We start from the raw sequence: 18280 nt of genomic DNA on the forward strand, positions 1-18280 counted from the left end.
CCCACCCCGCCATTAATCTTATGGTGTATATAGAGCAAAACAAAGTTCTTTAAACAGGTCAATTGTTTCTGACTGTGAAAAAAAAAATGTATTTAAGCAGCTCTCCCTTCGAGCTGCGTGTGTGAGTTTGTGTGTGTATGTATGTATATGTGTGTGTGTGTGTGTGTTTGTGTGTGTGTGTGTGTGTGAGAGAGAGAGAGAGAGAGAGTTAGTTAGTTTCAGACTGGGTATAACAAACGGTTCTGGGAACTCGAAATATTTTAACAACCGGCTCTACCGAACCGGCTGAATAGCACCACTTCACGTGTATGCGCGGTATCTCCCGTATGCGGATAATTCCGGGCAATGCAATACCTTTAGTTTTTCCATTATTATTTTTGACCTAATATAATTACGAAAATTTTCTTACTTTCCGTACAGTTGGAAGGGACCTCAAAATATGTTATAACTGTTTGAAATTGATAGCTTAACAATTTTATGTCATTCTTAGGTGCGCAATATTCCCCCACTTCCTCGTATACCCTCTCGACCACTAAATAATCTGCAAAAAGAAAATGATGAATTGGATCTAGGGAAATACCAGAAGCGAAAATGAATGGAAACCCAGAATTATCACAATCTGAGAATAATGTACTATACAATACGTAGAATGAACCAAAATGTATTGAGATATCGTTAAACAAAACAGTAATACTTAAAAACTTGAAATAGCATATACTTGCAAATTGGCTTTTGTCATAAAAATAGAAATACTAATCAAATGTAAACAGAATTCAGTCATATCTATAGTGATTTTATAAATAACATTTCAAAATTTGATAGTTTACCACAATGTAAGCTTGCTGTCAGTAACCACCCTTGAATCAAGTCGCATTGGTAAAATAAATAAATTTTACCGCTAAAGCTAAATGAAGAAAGCTTGCCTAAGCTAGCTGTGTGAAGCTTTCTGCTCTTAGCTTGAAGCGATAAAACTTAATCATTTATTGATGTGACTCTCTTCAAGAGCCGCCACTGTTTTTACAATTAACCTGAAATACATAACTTCATCACACTACTCAACTGAGTCATCAGTGCCTTAGTCTACAAGGTGAAAGTTAAAAGTTGAAGATTCCTTATCCAGGAAGATCTTAACATTTGGTTACATTATGAACAACAGGAAGAAAGTGTTAATTTCTTATTTAAAACCCTACAGAGACCTTTAATATGATGTAATAACCTACACTAAATGAATACCACTAGTCTATGTGTTAATGTGTATTCCAAGGTTATTTGTTTCTGATTATGAAAGTTTAAACGCTCGCTCTTATTTAGATATTGGCAAATGTGATGTTGATTTTTCTATTCTGATTCCCAAGGGTATGATTTTTTTTTCGATGGTATACATCATTTCCGGTGAAATACTTATCAACTTAGAGAACTCTATCAAGGAAAAGCAAACATACGTATAAGAGCACGCAATCACGCATCTGTACACAAGGTCACCAAGGGGAAACCAGGTGAATTATTTACATAATATGTGTTCCCTGTATATATCATTAAAAGTAAATTTAATTGATGCCCTTCACACACTTACAGTCAAAGATGGAAAATATAATATATCGAACATAAAGATAAGCCGAAATTTTAAACGCTTTTGTCAGTCTTTAAATTGGGTTTATTTTACATCTTACATATCGTCGCATGAGAACCAGAGAATTTTTTTTTTTTAATGGAGAATTAAGGATGGATGGAAATGTATCGGGACGTTTAATCGATTGCAGAAAACCGCTTCTAGTTATCTGATACCATCTTTGCTCTATAGGGATTGACGTAAAACGGGAAATGGTTGATACCTATCACTTTCGGTTTGAATATCGCCTCCATCAACGAACTCCCTTTCTAATTTTTGACCCTCTATCCTGGCTACATTTGGTGGTGATCCATCAAATGGTTCTTGGGAATTTTTGGCTCCCGTACGAACGGACAGACAAATAAGATAAATACAGGGTGTCTCAAAAGTCTCCTAACATAGACTAACTCTATTATCAGAGTTACAAAATGTAAGAGGAGAAACCTTCTCCAAATATCAATCTCAAGTGAAGGCACGGGCGTCTCTGGCGGGGGGACAAGGGGGACGCATCCCCCCAATATTTTGAAGTACAAAATATTCAATATTTTATTCTAATTTAATTTATTTACTAACGACAGAATATCATATAAATAATAATAATTAACATGTATTAACAATGTAATTATATGATATTGTTACATATATTGTACTTCTGTTATTATACTATTAAAGGCCTAAAATTACATTGTTAATACATGTTAATTGTCAATGCAATTTTACAAATATATTGATTTAAATTTGTAATAATAATAATTATATTTATTTGGAATATAATATTCAGGCTGTGAAACGATTGTAATCGAGTTCTTGATACATTTTAGGGGGTCCATGAAGGTAAGCAGAAAGGTAACAAATGGAATCGAAGTTAATAAACAGGTTGGGCTAGGTAGTTCCATTTAAATCAATTTCTTTGATGCCCCCCAAATTTTACATGCCAGAGAAGCCAGTGAGTGAATGAGTTTGTTTTTTTAAATCAGACGAGCCGTTTGGGCTGTACACTCTTTATGCGCCCAATGTTAAATAAAATTGCAACGTTGCAATTTACCTGGACCCATAACATAAGTTAATTAAGTTATTATCTTTTACACTAACATGTCGATGACCAAGCCCCATTTCAAGCATGCCCCTATTCACCATACTCTTACAAATTTATCTACCTCCCGCCCCGCCCTCTCCTCCCTCAGCCCCTCTATTAATGGCAACATTGCATTTTCATTTAACATTGGTCGCATAAAGAGTGTACAGCCCAAACGGCTCATCCGATTTAAAAAAAAAAATCCTTCAGTTTAGATTGAAAACATCACATTTAGAGAAGATTTTTCTTCTTATATTTTGTTGTAACTCTGATAATAACAGCTACCCTATGTCAGGGGACTTTTGAGACACCCTGTATATATAAAGGAGTTTTGATAAACAAAACTCCTTAAAAATAATACGAGATTCGTAGTATTACGAAATATTTTTGATCGAGTAAGTTTCTTTTATAAAAACAATTAACTATATAAAATTATTTACAAATTTATATATCGTATTTCATACACCAAACACCAGCCGCAACTGGGAATTTGAGTGTCATAGGACGTCAGGGTGAAGGATCACTTATGCGTAGTATATACATAACTATATACTAAGCAAAGATATCATTGCAGTTTACTACACAATATCATAGAAAAGTGGAGCTCCTTTGTGGCTAAGCAGTTAGCGTACGCACTTTTGGCGTGGGAGACATGGCGGAAGCTCATGCGGTTCGGATTCCACGCTAATAAGTAGGTTCACGTCTCATATAGCCTTGCTTCTGAACGGGACGTTAAACTCAAAATCAACTCAACATAGAAAAGCGATTCAAACGAAAAATTAGGCAGCAAAATACGATGCATCTATGATCACAGTTTATTACCGACGTAAGCCAAGGGCGCCGATTTCTCTGTAAATTTGGGGGGGCCCATTCAGATGCAGAAGGTATATATATATATATATATATATATATATATATATATATATATATATATATATATATATATATATATATATATATATACCTTCTGCATCTGAATGGGAATATATATATACGAAGATTTTAAGACAAAATGCACTCAAATTATGACAAATATTGTATATTTACAAAGACAGTAGGGGGCCCACATGACCTTTGGAGGGGCCCGGGACCCCTCGGTTCCCACGATCGGCGCCCTTGACGTAAGCTATTTTTGCTGAGAAAAACAGTACATCAATTGTCTTTCCTTCGAGGAAAAACGGTTGTCGGTCGACCTAACTTATAGTTAAACTTCATTGATAAATGTTCCCTCAAAGATCTGATGTTTCCCTTTAGCTACCTTTTTGATTGAGAATGACACAAACCGATCCATTACGAACTACACACCATATTACTGGAGACTTTCCTGCTGAAACCGGAGTCATGGTCCTGTAATCCTGCTCTCGTACAGGTGAGATAGTGTGCTACAGTCTATACTGTGAAGGTTGATATTATAAGATAGACTGTGCATCCAACATCACTGGATTCAAACTTCGGTCATGTTTTGGAACTCACAGTAGTAGTAGGTTTCTTTTTCATAACTTTGATGTTGTATAAGGACATAAAAACTAAAACTCGAACTAGAAACTTCCCGTAGAATTGACGGCAAAGTGACCATGTACACTTTGAAATTTTATTGCGTCTGGTAATAAAACCCTCACATGACCTCAATTATACACTGATGTGCAAAATTTAAGGACGAAAGTAGTTGAAAACGTTGTGTTATTCCCATATGATATAGGTCGATGAGAATTGAAACACACATAGAAAGTAGTGCCGTAGTATGATGTAGGAAACAACAGGGAAATACACATAATTAGAAAAAACAAAAATAGCACTTTTATTCAGAAACAATATCTTACACTGAAGTCACTTGAAGGCCCAGTTGATATTGCAGAATTAGTGGAATGGTCCTTAGAAGGATATGTGATCACCACAAAGAGCAATGTATGTTCTGCAACGTGCTCCCATGCTGCTCACAGAGTTGGTAATGAGTTGTTGTGGTATAAAGTTCCATTTCTCCACCAAGTGCTGTATGGTCCTTAGTGCATTCGGATGTACTGCAAGACGTCTCTCTATAGCATCCAAAATGAGCTCGATGATATTCAAGTTGAAGATCGGGCAGACCAGTCCATTCGCCGAATATCCTCTCGTTCCAAGAGCTCCGCCACCTACTCTTTTCGATGTAGCATTATCATCCATAGAGATGAAATTAGTGCTCACATCACTTCTGAAAAGACGCACTTGAGGAAGGAGTACAGTTTTATAATAACAATGATCGGTGAGTATACTGCGTTCAAAATTTGGAGGATGGTATGCCATGGAACATTATGCCTGCCACACAAGGATATCAGGACAACCAAAATAATCATGTTCGACAACGTTCTTGGGCACATTGCTTATTTTCACCTCTCGCCAAATGAATGTATATACATCCAGAATCATTGATCAGACTGAATCTGCTCTCATCGGAGAAGAGAACGCGGCCGCACTCCTCCTCGATCCAGTCCTGAAGTTCTTGGCACCGCCGCAAGCGGTGTTGCCAATGTGCATTTGTCAACAAAACTCAACGTAATGGCCGTCGGTCAAAGAGTGCCATTCAATCGATGTGCCACTCTAAAGAATGAGATTGGGTATAAGTAGCCTCACTCTATAGGTAGCCACTTGCTCACAAAGGGAAGCCGCCCTCTTGTGCGGTTTCTTTTCGTACTGTCCTGTTTGGTTTTCCTCTCCCTTGAAAACTGACTGACGAGCAATAAACTGAACCCAAACTGTTGCCAAATTTTTGTCAATGATCCTTTTTCTTTTCTTCTTTCTGTTAAAAGGAAAACAGTTTGAGATAGATACGCTCTCGAGTTGAATGCTTGAACACACACACTGGAGGGAAAGAGAGGGAGAGAGAAAAGGGGGCGAGGGAAAGGAAGGTACTACGTATGGCAACGTTTAGCTTTTTCTTCTTCCAAAGGGACCACAAACTTTATGACAACTTCTTTGTGCTAAATTCAAAGTCTCCCGACTGGCTATCGACTGGGCGCGTTTTCTATAATTTATAATACTCTTAGATGTAATTGCAATTGCACCCGCTGTTTGATGCCGGTCCCTTCTTGAATGTTGAATGTTGTCCGCTGCTCTAGTTGAAAGTGTTCAACCACTACTTCTCCTTCGAACAGCGTCGCCTGTGGTTCGGAATGTTCCCCATGCACGTGACACAATGCTTTGGGCAATTTCAAACTCCTGGGTCACACTTCGTCCTTCTTACCGATGATTCTTCGTGTGAAATCCCTGCCTCTGGGCCACGTTGTTGTCAGTAACACTGCACAACATACCCTAACAGCTCTCCAACACACACCGTCTCACTGCTTCGTTTTGGGGGAATAGACTCATTCAGCACTATGGCTACGCTGTTGAAGACAACTCTGCTTCCCTGATCCTCCACAGCATTGTGTTTCAATTTCATAAATATTTTGAACATCGCTTAATATATATATATATATATATATATATATATATATATATATATATATATTAAGAGTTAGAAAGTTTTGGGGAGTTTAGACTAGGTGGATCGCCCTTGGTTTTACATACAGAACTATTGAGCTTAATTTTAAATACTTAGCTCGGCATAAAGAACTCAAGCTTTTCAGGAGAAGATAAACAATTGATGTTGTCAATACTTCTCAACCTATTTCTTCTACTAGAATTTCTCAATCGATTCTGTAAAAATTATTTACTTAAACGCCTGTTAACATATTTACTTATTAATAGAAAATTTGAAACATATTTTAAAAAAATAAGTAATGGTGAAAAGTGAATTAGCTTTGTTACTCGTATATTAATATCATTTAACTTATTATAAAATAAAAGCACAAGAATATTTTTATGATACACTGAAATTTAAGAATGCATTCGATTTTCGATCGATTCTAAAGTATACGAGATTTCATTTGGCCATTCATTTTCACCACGAAGACATAGATCTAGTATTTCACGGAAAATCTGAATTACATGTGTTATTACCAGAATCGAATCCTGGTATTCTATGCCGAAACGTATTTGCTAGCTATATAGGCCTATGTATAAGAGACATCTAAAGTGTGCACCATGTTTCATAAGCCTAGCGGAAACCGAGTAAAGTGAATCCTTCGTGAGAGCTCCCACCACCTTAAATCCATCCTGCATGACGACAATAGGCTCAAACCCACGATATACTGACCATCAAGCTAGTAGAACCTTGGCGTCAGCAGCATATAAACTGGGGGGACAGACTATCGGGGGGACTACGGTGTATGGAATACCCCCAGTAAAGCGCGGGTCGTCCCCCGGAAAATTACAAAAATAGTCTTCGTACATTGCATTTTAAAGCATTTTTTACTTAAAAAGCAAACAAAAACTTAAAAATTTTTTATCCTTCTCCAAGTCGTTCTGATGCGTGATTAGTGCCATACTAAAGAGTTCGACTAACATGCATTTCCTGCCGTAGTCAGACTTTTAGTATGACGCTAATATTACGTCAAAATGACACTGCATAAAGCCCTTTGTGTTTTATTTTTACCTTTGATATTGGGGGGGTAATGTGGTACTAGAACACACACATACAAACAAACACTTCATTTGTTTATTCAAACGGTAAAATACAACCTTGTGTTAGAATTTTAGTTAAATGATACCAAGTGTATGTCAGAAACAAAATGATGAAAGGCAGTGTGAAGTGGATACTCACAAGTAAACCTTACGTTTGGGTGAATCGAGTTGCTGACTGAGACACATATGAGAAAGTAGTACTAAATGTGGTCAGTACTTTAGTGAAGTTGTAGGTGCGAAGCTCCAGGGGTTTAGGAGATACAGCTACCAGAACATCACATGGAAGTACAGAATAGTCTTCATACAGTTGGAGGTAAAAGCCCTGTAAGACCTCTTGTAACGACAAAAGGTGAATAACAAATATATGGGTACATATTAGGACTAGGGGGAAGTCATATAGTAAGGGCATACCTGACGGCGGCCATCTTGAAATCCGCCATTTTGAATTAAGGTTAAGTTTTTAAAATAGGAATAGGGTCATGTGATACATGATTTAAGGCGCAAATTTAATCAGAAGAACAATGGTGACGTTAATTTTAATTTACACGCAATTGGTAAAAAGTTACAGGGAAATTAAATATTGTTGCAGCATATGTATTAGTCCTTTACCCCACCTTGTAAATTTTGTGTTAATGATAATAATTAAATAAAAAGCAGGTGGATAAATATTAGGTCTATGGTAAGAGTTGCCTTGATGGCGGTCATGTTCAAATCCGCCATTTTGAATCAGACAAAAGTCTTAAACAAAACGCATAACATTGCACCTTGTTAATAGCAAATTTTACTATAAATCCAACGGTATAACCATTTTTGCTTTATCATTAACCAGCACAAAATTAAAATTGAATAGAGTAATGCATTAGGTTACTTCGGGCTAGAAGTTAATCAGAAATACAATGGTGGCGTTACAATGTTAGTTGTTTCATGCTGTACTTGCAAGGCCATTTCGTTGTTTTCCTTGTATCCTGTTCACAGCAATTTCTGCTTTGACGGAATTGTTAACGACAAATGTGTCAAGTGTAGCTCGATTGCCTTTGTCAGGTGTGCTCACTGTGAGCAGAGTATTTGTGCAAGTCATGCACTCTTTTCTGAACTACATATTGATTGTACTAATTGAGGACTTTTCTGGAAGAAAAACCCAACTTCAATTATGACTCAATTTCACTTTGGTCATTTTTCCTTAAATTAGCAACTTGTTTATGCGATAACAAATGCTGGTTAATGATAAAGCAAAAATGGTTATACCGTTGGATTTATGGTAAAATTTGCTATTAACAAGGTGTCAATGTTATGCGTTTTGTTAAAAACTTTTGTCTGATTCAAAATGGCGGATTTGAACATGGCCGCCATCAAGGCAACTCTTACCATAGACCTAATATTTATCCACCTGTTTTTTATTTAATTATTATCATTAACACAAAATTTACAAGGTGGGGTAAAGACTAATACATATGCTGCAACAATATTTAATTTCCCTGTAACTTTTTACCAATTGCGTGTAAATTAAAATTAACGTCACCATTGTTCTTCTGATTAAATTTGCGCCTTAAATCATGTATCACATGACCCTATTCCTATTTTAAAAAATTAACCTTAATTCAAAATGGCGGATTTCAAGATGGCCGCCGTCAGGTATACCCTTACTATATGACTTCCCCCTAGTCCTAATATGTACCCATATATTTGTTATTCACCTTTTGTCGTTACAAGAGGTCTTACAGGGCTTTTACCTCCAACTGTATGAAGACTATTCTGTACTTCCATGTGATGTTCTGGTAGCTGTATCTCCTAAACCCCTGGAGCTTCGCACCTACAACTTCACTGAAGTACTGACCACATTTAGTACTACTTTCTCATATGTGTCTCAGTCAGCAACTCAATTCACCCAAACGTAAGGTTTACTTGTCAGAAGCAATAAAGTTTTCAAAACAGGTTTAAGGCCTACAAGCCTACAACTAATGTAAATGAGGCTCAATAATGTAGTACAGTAGTTGAAAATTATATTTTCTTTATCTAAACTAAACTCGCTTTGCTGCTCGCTATCTAAACAAAAATACCATAAAAAATCACCATCATCTTTGTTACTTAGCAGTTTACTCCACCTTCACCTTCATAGGGTCAAAAGCTGACTCTCTTTTTTCACAATTGCAAACAAATTTTTGTGCTACTTTTTTCATATCCACTTTGTCTAACATTGTTTTGTGAACGTAGCAAACTACTATATAGTTGAGTCTCTTTTGGATCATAGTTGACCTTAGATACTTAAAATATTGGAGGGAGGAAAACCGTTTCACAAATATTGGGGGCACATGTCCCCGGTCAGGGGCGGATCCAGGACCGAGTTCTGGGGGGGCGGTGGGTTGTCATACTGCTACTTTTAAGGGCTCCAAACTTTGGGATGGGTTTTATTTTTATATATATAAAATAAGAATGTTTCCTCTTCTAGGGGGACGATCGCCCCCCTGGATCCGCCCCTGTCCTGGGTGTACCCAGTAGGATTGACGCCCGTGAGTAGCACAGTTTATATTAAGAACCGGAGTAGATCACGATCCAAAATACAAGGGTGAGCGCCGTTTGCAGCCACTGTTACTTACCGTACACTACATTCTCAGCCTGTTAGAGAACATTACAATAGGCTGTCATAAAACTGGTAATTTTATGGTTAAAATGAGTGAGTGCATGTGAGAGAGGACTATGTTTAACATTCATTTCCGCTGGTGGAGATTCCTTGCACATTGTAGGGAAGCCGTATTTTATGTTTACAAGTGTAGAAGTTACTAGTCTGAACCCAGCACAAGCGCTATGGGACAGTAAAAATGAATTAGTGTTTGTGAAAGAGAACTCCATTAGATATTAATTTCCGCCGGCACAGTATTTCTGCACACTGTAAGGAAGGTGTATTTTATGTTTAGAAGTATAGTGTTACTAATGTGAAACCATTATAAGTGCTATAAAAACTCGTATCAGTGTGAAAATCGTGTTAAGGTACTTGTAAATACAACATATAAATACTACCCTAACTACTAGCCTAACCTACCGCAGTAAGCGTTAGTATGTGTTTCTTACATTAATAATAACAATGCAAAATATTTTAGACAATTATTTAAAACCATAAAAATGAAGTAAAACGTTTTTCTTTCTTTCTTTTTTTTTAATGATGACAATTGTAAATCTGCACGAATATTTTCCTGAAATGCTTGTCTTACGAAAATGAGCATACTCGCGACAAATACATTGGAGGTACATTACATAGTTTGCATAAATGAGATTCTTAGATATTAGACTTTCTTCGTGAAGTAACATATGGAGTATATTTAGCAGAATGGGTCCAGAAGCACTGAAAAAAACATAAAATTTACAGGAGAAATGGGATTGAGTATAGCCCGCTCCCCCCAGTGATTTTTAACGAATCATAGTGATTCTAACGATTCATACTAGTTCATAATGAATCGGAATCGCGTGTTATAAAGATTTAAGATGTAAATCTTGTGGTAAGGAAGTTTTAGTATAAGTAGTAGTATAAGTAGTAGTAGCAGTAGTAGTAGTGGTAGTTAGTAGCAATAGTAGTAGTAGTAGTAGTAGGAACGGGTTAGAAGCCCCGCAGGGGTTGGTTGGGTTCCGTTCTCGATATAAGTACTGGTAGTGACTCTTCCTGTTCCGGTGACAAAGAACTGGGGGGAGCGGGCTATACACAAGCCGAGAAATGAATGATGCAAGTACTTAGACGTACTAAATCTAACCTAAACTAACCTAATATTAGTAGAAATAAGCGAAATTATATCATTTTTTGGAAAATTATGCTGTATCAATACATTAACAGAATATAACATAAAGTAATACAACTTAACCTAAACTAATCTAATCAAACCTAACCTAACCTAATGTAAAGAGAAATTATCAAAATTGTAACATTTTTAGAAAAAAGAGCTGGACCCCTTCTGCTAAACATAGGCCTAACATATATATATATATATATATATTATCCGTAATTTTCTAAATGTTGGTAAGTCTATTCTTATCTTGTACTATGGCTTTTGTTTGTTTTTAGAAAGAAATAAGGACTTGTAGTATGATTTTTATATGAAACCGTCTCAGAACTTACCTCCATTTTATTGTATATATTACATAACTCTGAAATTGAAAATTTTACCTTTTCGGATCGTCAAAGTGTCTTTCAAAAGTTGAATCCCTCTTAATTTTGTGTCTGTCGAAAATTAACAATAACGACCTTCGCAACATTGCACGAAATCTGCTTTGAGATTCTTGCTGGGACATTGTCTTATAATGAATATCACTTGTGTCATCCCAAAACCACGTTAAATCTATTTCTTCCTCCTCGTAAGTAGAACCGAACATAGTTTCTTTAAATTTCGAACCATCATCACTGCCATAAAAACAACAAATTCTATTCCAGCTCTTGACACAAGTTTGTAATACTTCTGGGTGTATTTCTTTTACGGGATAGGACAAAATATTAAAAAGTGGCACTGTTACATTCGGCATAGTCTCAAGCTTACTAAAATTATGATTATGAACATAAACACTTTTCCCAGTATCACTTAAACAGGTGCTAACACCAGGAGTAAGCTTGGATAAGGGAATCACTTGCATTACTGAGTCCATAGGTTTGTTACAATTCCGACATTTGAACAGTTTCCCTTCTGTTGTGTTCACACATATAACAGATGACATTATTGATACCATTATGAATAATAACATACAAGTTATGATACAGTTTCTAAAACAGGAAAATGAATCAAGAAAACAGTCATTATTCTGCATTTGAACTTAAAGTACATTATCTTAAACGTCATAATGGCTGCAGCGAAATACAGAAAATAAAAGAAAGAGGAGAAAGAGTGCAATTAATTTTGACGTATTTCTTTCCAAATTCTTTTAATTTAAAAGAGAATGGCATGAGAGTGTTATAGTGTTTGTATTGTTAGGGCATTCTCGCCCAGAGATAATGCTCATGAAATATCATTACACCTAATTTAAGTTGAAATGTGTATCGGATGTTCTAATTCGTTGAACAATAATAATGTTCTTAGCACTTTTATCTTTTCACTTTTGTCAATTTTCTTTAATCAATATCAGTTTAAAATCGCAAAGATAATAATTTTTGCTACTCAGTCTATTGCTAGTCACCAAAGCAGTATAGAAAATTGTGTTTTACAAAACGTAACTTGAAAGACAACTCAACAACAGTAAATCCTAATTGTACTGTATTTGTGGCTCGCGACCAGGAAGATGCAGAGGTACCCATCAGGGGCGTCATTTCAGACTTCACTTGGGAGGGCAAGCCCACCACCGACATAAGACTTTCATGTTTTGTACTAGTATATTACTATACAATTGATTAAAGTATATGTGTTCCTCAAAATGTTCGGGAAGCAATTGTCCCCTCCTGCCCCCCCCCTAAATGATGTCCTGCCATGACCCTCCTGAGCGGGACAAACCTAGACCCGGTATGATCCGGAGACTACTAAATATCGACATTCATATAAAGAGTATTATGAGGTTACTAATGTAATTTTAACAAAAATGATTCTCCTTTTTCTTTGTTCTCGCTAAATATAATTTTATTTCTGCCTTATTGTTTATTTCTGTGATGTCAAACCATTGCACTGAAAGATAACTACAAGGTTTATAGAAATATAAACGGATCAGGATCACAAAAAAGGAAGTTACATGTTTCTTCTATGAGGGATTGTCAAAGCTTAATTAACCTGTAAAATCTGTCGTTTAGAATGCCGTTGAGCTAAAACAGTGTTTTGTTAAATCTTTTTGTATAGTCTATCTTCAAACATTATGTATGTGAAGGTGAATAAAAATGAAATTATATTTGAAATAACCAAAACATAGTATCTTGATTAAGAAATGTCACACCGGTAATCAAATAAACGAATGTTAGAGCTAGTGGAGCGTTTTGCACTTTTGTTGGAATTTCGATGATGGCTAGTGCGGAAAAGGTGCCATTAGTGGCACCGACCTTACAGATTTTTTTTAATTTTTTGGACAACCCCTTACCATGCCCCAACGAACTTAGTTTTTTTAAGTGTTTGGTTAGGCAACACGCACAACACCAATGACAGAAAAGCTACTTGTGGTCGTTTTTAGAGTTACTTGATGGCTATAATACAATTATTTTATTAAAATAAACTTGTAGCAATGCCAGTAAATAATTTCAAAATGTTTATGAGTCAAAGTACAGTCATATTAGCTCAGTTGTTGGAATAATGTCCAGATTTGGTTTGGAATGCCACGTTAACGAAGATTATAGGCATAGCTCTTGATATAACACGATTTGTTTTTGGCAACTCTTCGCTTGTTATGTACACCGACAGCAAATGACATCTAGCGGGAGGCTACACAACTTTGTGGTTGCTTGCTTTGGCCACGCTCTTCGGGCGTCGTCGCAACGTCCAGCTCCGTCCAGAAGATTCGTGCACCTCACGCTCGCCTCGTTGGCTCCAGAACCTACGCCGACGTTTCTAGAATGTTTTCGCTCGAAGCTCGGCGGTGGTATAAATATTGCCTACATCGGCTAACCAATCCAACAGGCCAGTTTATTGCAGCTTAAGCTTTAACGGTTTTAGTTCGCTACTGTTTCTTTTAAGATAGAGAGTTTGTGCATTGTACCTAAAGTTAAGTCTTCTTAGTGCGATACGATTCAGAGACATTTTGTATACTTTGGTTTCCAAGTTCGAAAGCAATGGAAAGCAAGATGAAGAAAAAGCCTCATAGCAGACCAACGCGGGAAAGTGTGAAACGAGGCTTATTTGGCACTCCAAGTGAAATGAGTGAAGTGCAGTTACTCACGTATGCTGACGTTACGCGACCTGACCATTGGTTTCGAAGTGGTTTAAGTGGTGACGAAAGTGTAACTAAATTACCGGTGTCTGACATTTGTAAACTAGTTGGACAAAGAGTTGTACATATTTGGCGTAAAGCAAGCATTCCTGTGGTTTCAGAAAAGAGAGTTTTAGACATGCTGAAAACATTTTATAATAAGTGTCGCACCAAGGAAAAACGTTTCAGTCGACAAGGACAAGAAGCAACACTTCGTGCAGGTTCTGTCGCACACGCAGAAAGGTCTCTCTTTGATATTGCGTCTTGCAAATGTAAAACCGCCGAAGATTGCAACTGTGAGAGGACACGCAAGATTCCAAAACGAAAATTCAAGTTTCTTTTGGACCAGAGAACATCACGGAAAATGAGCATTGGTAACATTGACGTCCGAACAAGCAAATCTCTGTCAAAGATGTTTTCCCGTAGGGTGAGCAGATTTAAGAGGCAGACAACCAAGAAAGACGCTGGAAGTGTTGAAGCAAGTCCATCAACTAGTGGGATTAGGCATAGGCACAGGTCAAAGATACTGGCGTCGTCAGGGGAATCCAGCGAAGCTATTGAATCGGGAAGCACGTCGGGATCTGACTTCGAGGCGCGACCAAGGAGGAAACATAGCCTAAAGCACACCTGTCTTCAAAATACATCGGAGGCAGCTTTTAGAACCGGAGCTTCAGAAAGTCAAGTTGCTTTGATCGCTTCTACCGTACTTCAGGGCGCGAGACTCATAACGCCAGAGGACAAAATTTTTGTTGTTGACAGACCTAAGATACGAAGAGGAAAAGATAAACTGAGTGAGAAGATCCAGAAAGAAAAGGCTAACACGGGCCGGGCGATTACAAGTATCTACTTCGACGGAAAAAATGATGCAACTCTTGTGCAAGAAAAAATTAATGGCAAACTACGAAGACGAGAGGTTACAGAAAAGCATATCACAGTTCTATTGGAGCCCGGTTCAGAATACTTGGATCATGCCACACCTAAGTCAGGCACTGGCAAGGATATTGCCGACTCTATATTGGAGCTTTTAGAGAAGAACCAGTACGACGTATCAAGTCTTGAGGCAGTCGGCAGCGTTGGTGAAGCCACGAACACAGGATGGGATAACGGCGTGATAAGTCAGATACAAAGATCCCTAGAAAAGGAACTGCAGCATCTCATTTGTCTTCTTCATACCAACAAATTGCCATTTCGACACCTGGTTACCGAATTGGATGGTGGGACGACCGGACCCAACGCTTTTTCCGGCCCCATCGGAAAGAAATCAAAGGATTGTGAACGTTCACCGATCATCTCCTTTACCCCCATTCCTGTTGAGTGGGTGTCTGAAATGGAAAAACCAGATGGTTTAAGCAACGACCAGAATTATCTCTATGAAATTTGTAAGGCTGTTGCTACAGGAATGTGTACTACCGATCTAGGAAACAGAAAAGCAGGACCATTATCACATTCACGATGGCTTACATTGGTCTGTAGAATGCTTCGCCACTACATCAGTACTGATAAACCTAGTACAAGTTTGTGTCTACTTTGCCAGTACATTGTTAAATTATATGCTCCCGTCCGGTTTTCAATATGGCGAAATCCTTCGTGCGAAATGGGCGCCATGCATCTGTTTAGCATAGTTAAACTATCACGTTTTCTGCCAGAAAATCTACAACACATAGTTCATTCTGTTCTACAAATAAACGGATACTACACTCATCATGAAAACCTGCTGATAGCAATGACAGCAGATGAAAATCCGTATATTCGAAAGTTAGGCTGGAGAAGGTTAAAAAAAAGTGCCGCAGCCAGAAGACTCCGAGATCAAGCCGCCCACGTGACTTCATTGTTCCGAAATTAAACTTTACAGCTGAAAATTACTACGACATGATTAATTGGCCTAAATGTCTAACAGAGCCGCCAATCACACGAAACATAACGGATCAGCAGCTTGAAGAAAACATCCGAACTTCAGCTACTCTAACAACAACATTCCCCTGCCAGTGCCAAGCTGTGGAACGCACAGTGAAGCTGGTGTCCGAGGCAGCGTCGAAAAAGTGCGGCAAGAACGCAAGAGATATCTACGTTAGAGCCAAACTGAAATCTAGAACAAGAATGCCCCGCTTCGAGACCAAGAAGAACTACGTAACCTAAGGTCAAATGTCAACGTATGCATAATGGGTGGGTGGATGGGTGGACGGAACTCTATGTGCAACCACCTTTCCGTGGTGAGTTCTGGGTTATTTTGCGTACAGAGCAAAATAAGCGAAGAGTTGCACAAAGAAAATCGGGTTATATCAGGGGCTTTGCCTATAATCATCGTTAACGTGGCATTCCGAACAAAACCTGGACATTAATTCCAACAACTGAGCTAATATTGCTGTATTTTGACTCATAAACATTTTAAAATTATTTACTGGCATTGGTACGAGTTTATTTTAATAAAATAATTGTATTATAGCCATCAAGTAACTCTAAAAATGACAAGTAGCTTTTCTGTCATTGGTGTTATGCGTGTTGCCTAACCAAACACTTAAAAAACTTTAAGCCCGTTGGGGAAGGGGTTGTCCAAAAAAAATTTAAAAAATTCAGTGAGGTCGGTGCCACTAATGGCACCTTTTCTGCACTAGCCGCCATCGAATTTCCAACAAAAGTGCAAACCGCTCCACCCTAGTGAACATCATTAATCAACTAAAACATTCTGGAGCAGTGTGCTGGAGAGATCATACCTCGGCTGTTTCCAGGTCTGAGAAATGAGACCCAAACTCGGATAACCTGGACAAAAAACGTGACCCAAGTAGCCCGGTGACCAATGGCCGCTTCAATTACTGTTACTATGACTATGAACGTACTATGTACGACTACGACCCACTGTTGACTATTATTTAATTTCTGGATTTGTAGTGATTCTCATATCTGTGTTCTGTCAAAAGGCAAACTCTAGCCAAGTTACACAGGGCATCTAAGTGAGCAGGTTTCAGCGTACTTGTCCTAATATAATTGCCAAAGAGCAGAGATAAGGCAGTGAGTTTATTTCTTCAATAGTTTAAAAGGGCATAATGTAGAGCTTAAGAAAAGGATTAATTGAAGCTTAACATCAGGGACGCCGTTTATATCAAAACTGAGAGACAAAGATTTCACTAGGCCTAATCTCTTGTACGTTAATTAACATTCTCCCAATGTAAAAATATTTAGTCTCCTTATAAGTATCAAAAAGATGTAGTATATATATATATATATATATATATATATATATATATATATATATATATATATATATATATATATATATAATAGTAATTAATAGAAATATAATTACATAGCATTATTTTTTTCTTTTTGAAAGAGATATTATTATAGTTATGTTATTGGCAAATTGAGAAACTACTTCTTCAGGATCTACAGGAGTGTTGCAGTAGATACCCAGAGGGGTCAAACTGATAATCTTGGTCAACATTTTGAATCTCTTTAATAGTCATTTATCTCGGTTGTAGCAGTTTTTACACACATATGGAACACGAAACGGATAAAATTAAGATCTCATACGCTGATATATGTCAGACTGCATGATGACATTACATGTTTTGAATTTCATTCACACGGGAATGAAGCAACTGGGAGGTGGAAATCTAGAACACAGTGTATAACGTTTGGGAGGGTTCAGTGAACTGTACACAGAATGAACAGTAATTTGTGCAGAATGAATATGGATTACGAGAGAAAGGCAAAATGTCTACGCGTGAAGAAAGAAGACGAAAGCAAGAGTAAAGCTTGCTGTATTGGCAGTTCGACCGACTAGTAAATACACTCGACTCCGAAGCGTGGGATCGTGAGTATAAATCTCACTGACAACAATTTTATTTATTTATTTATTTTGGAAAAAATAATGATGAAATGATACTGTGAACCCATCATTTGGTAATTATTGTTGTAAGTGAGATGAGTGAAAATACGTTGATATAAACCTGCATGTAAATGACGATGCAAAAGATATCATGTCTAAACATGTGTAACTGCATATGGATTGTATAAGATGTGAAACTATAGAAACAAATACAGACCAAAAGATAACATAATGATGGAAGCAAAAGCATGCATTACAGTACGTATACTTGATAACTTACGAGCGTGCGCAGTGTATGCATGATTGGAAAACTTGAGGAAGCACTGCTGCAGAGGGGTACAGTGTGTTCCAGGATGCTCGTCCTAGTAACCACAGGCAT

At 37.4% G+C, this 18280-nt stretch overlaps 1 protein-coding gene across 2 annotated transcripts in view; it reads right to left on the bottom strand.

Moving 5' to 3' along the window:
• The window catches only part of LOC145690806 (unextended protein-like), a 233938-nt gene extending 220946 nt beyond the window's left edge, over positions 1–12992 (bottom strand). The window contains exon 1 of one of the 2 annotated variants that reach the window (XM_081766103.1): positions 11374–12990. In XM_081766103.1, coding sequence (XP_081622229.1) covers positions 11374–12005 — 632 coding nt within the window. In that variant the 5' untranslated portion in view covers positions 12006–12990. Of the gene's footprint in view, positions 1–11373 lie in introns of both variants that reach the window. The other variant, XM_081766112.1, reaches the window with a different exon arrangement.
• Positions 12993–18280: the final 5288 nt, after the last annotated feature.

The sequence above is a fragment of the Thermobia domestica genome, chromosome 1, assembly GCF_964235325.1.
Source record: "Thermobia domestica chromosome 1, izTheDome1.hap1.1, whole genome shotgun sequence".
Taxonomy (NCBI): Eukaryota; Metazoa; Arthropoda; class Insecta; order Zygentoma; family Lepismatidae; genus Thermobia; species Thermobia domestica.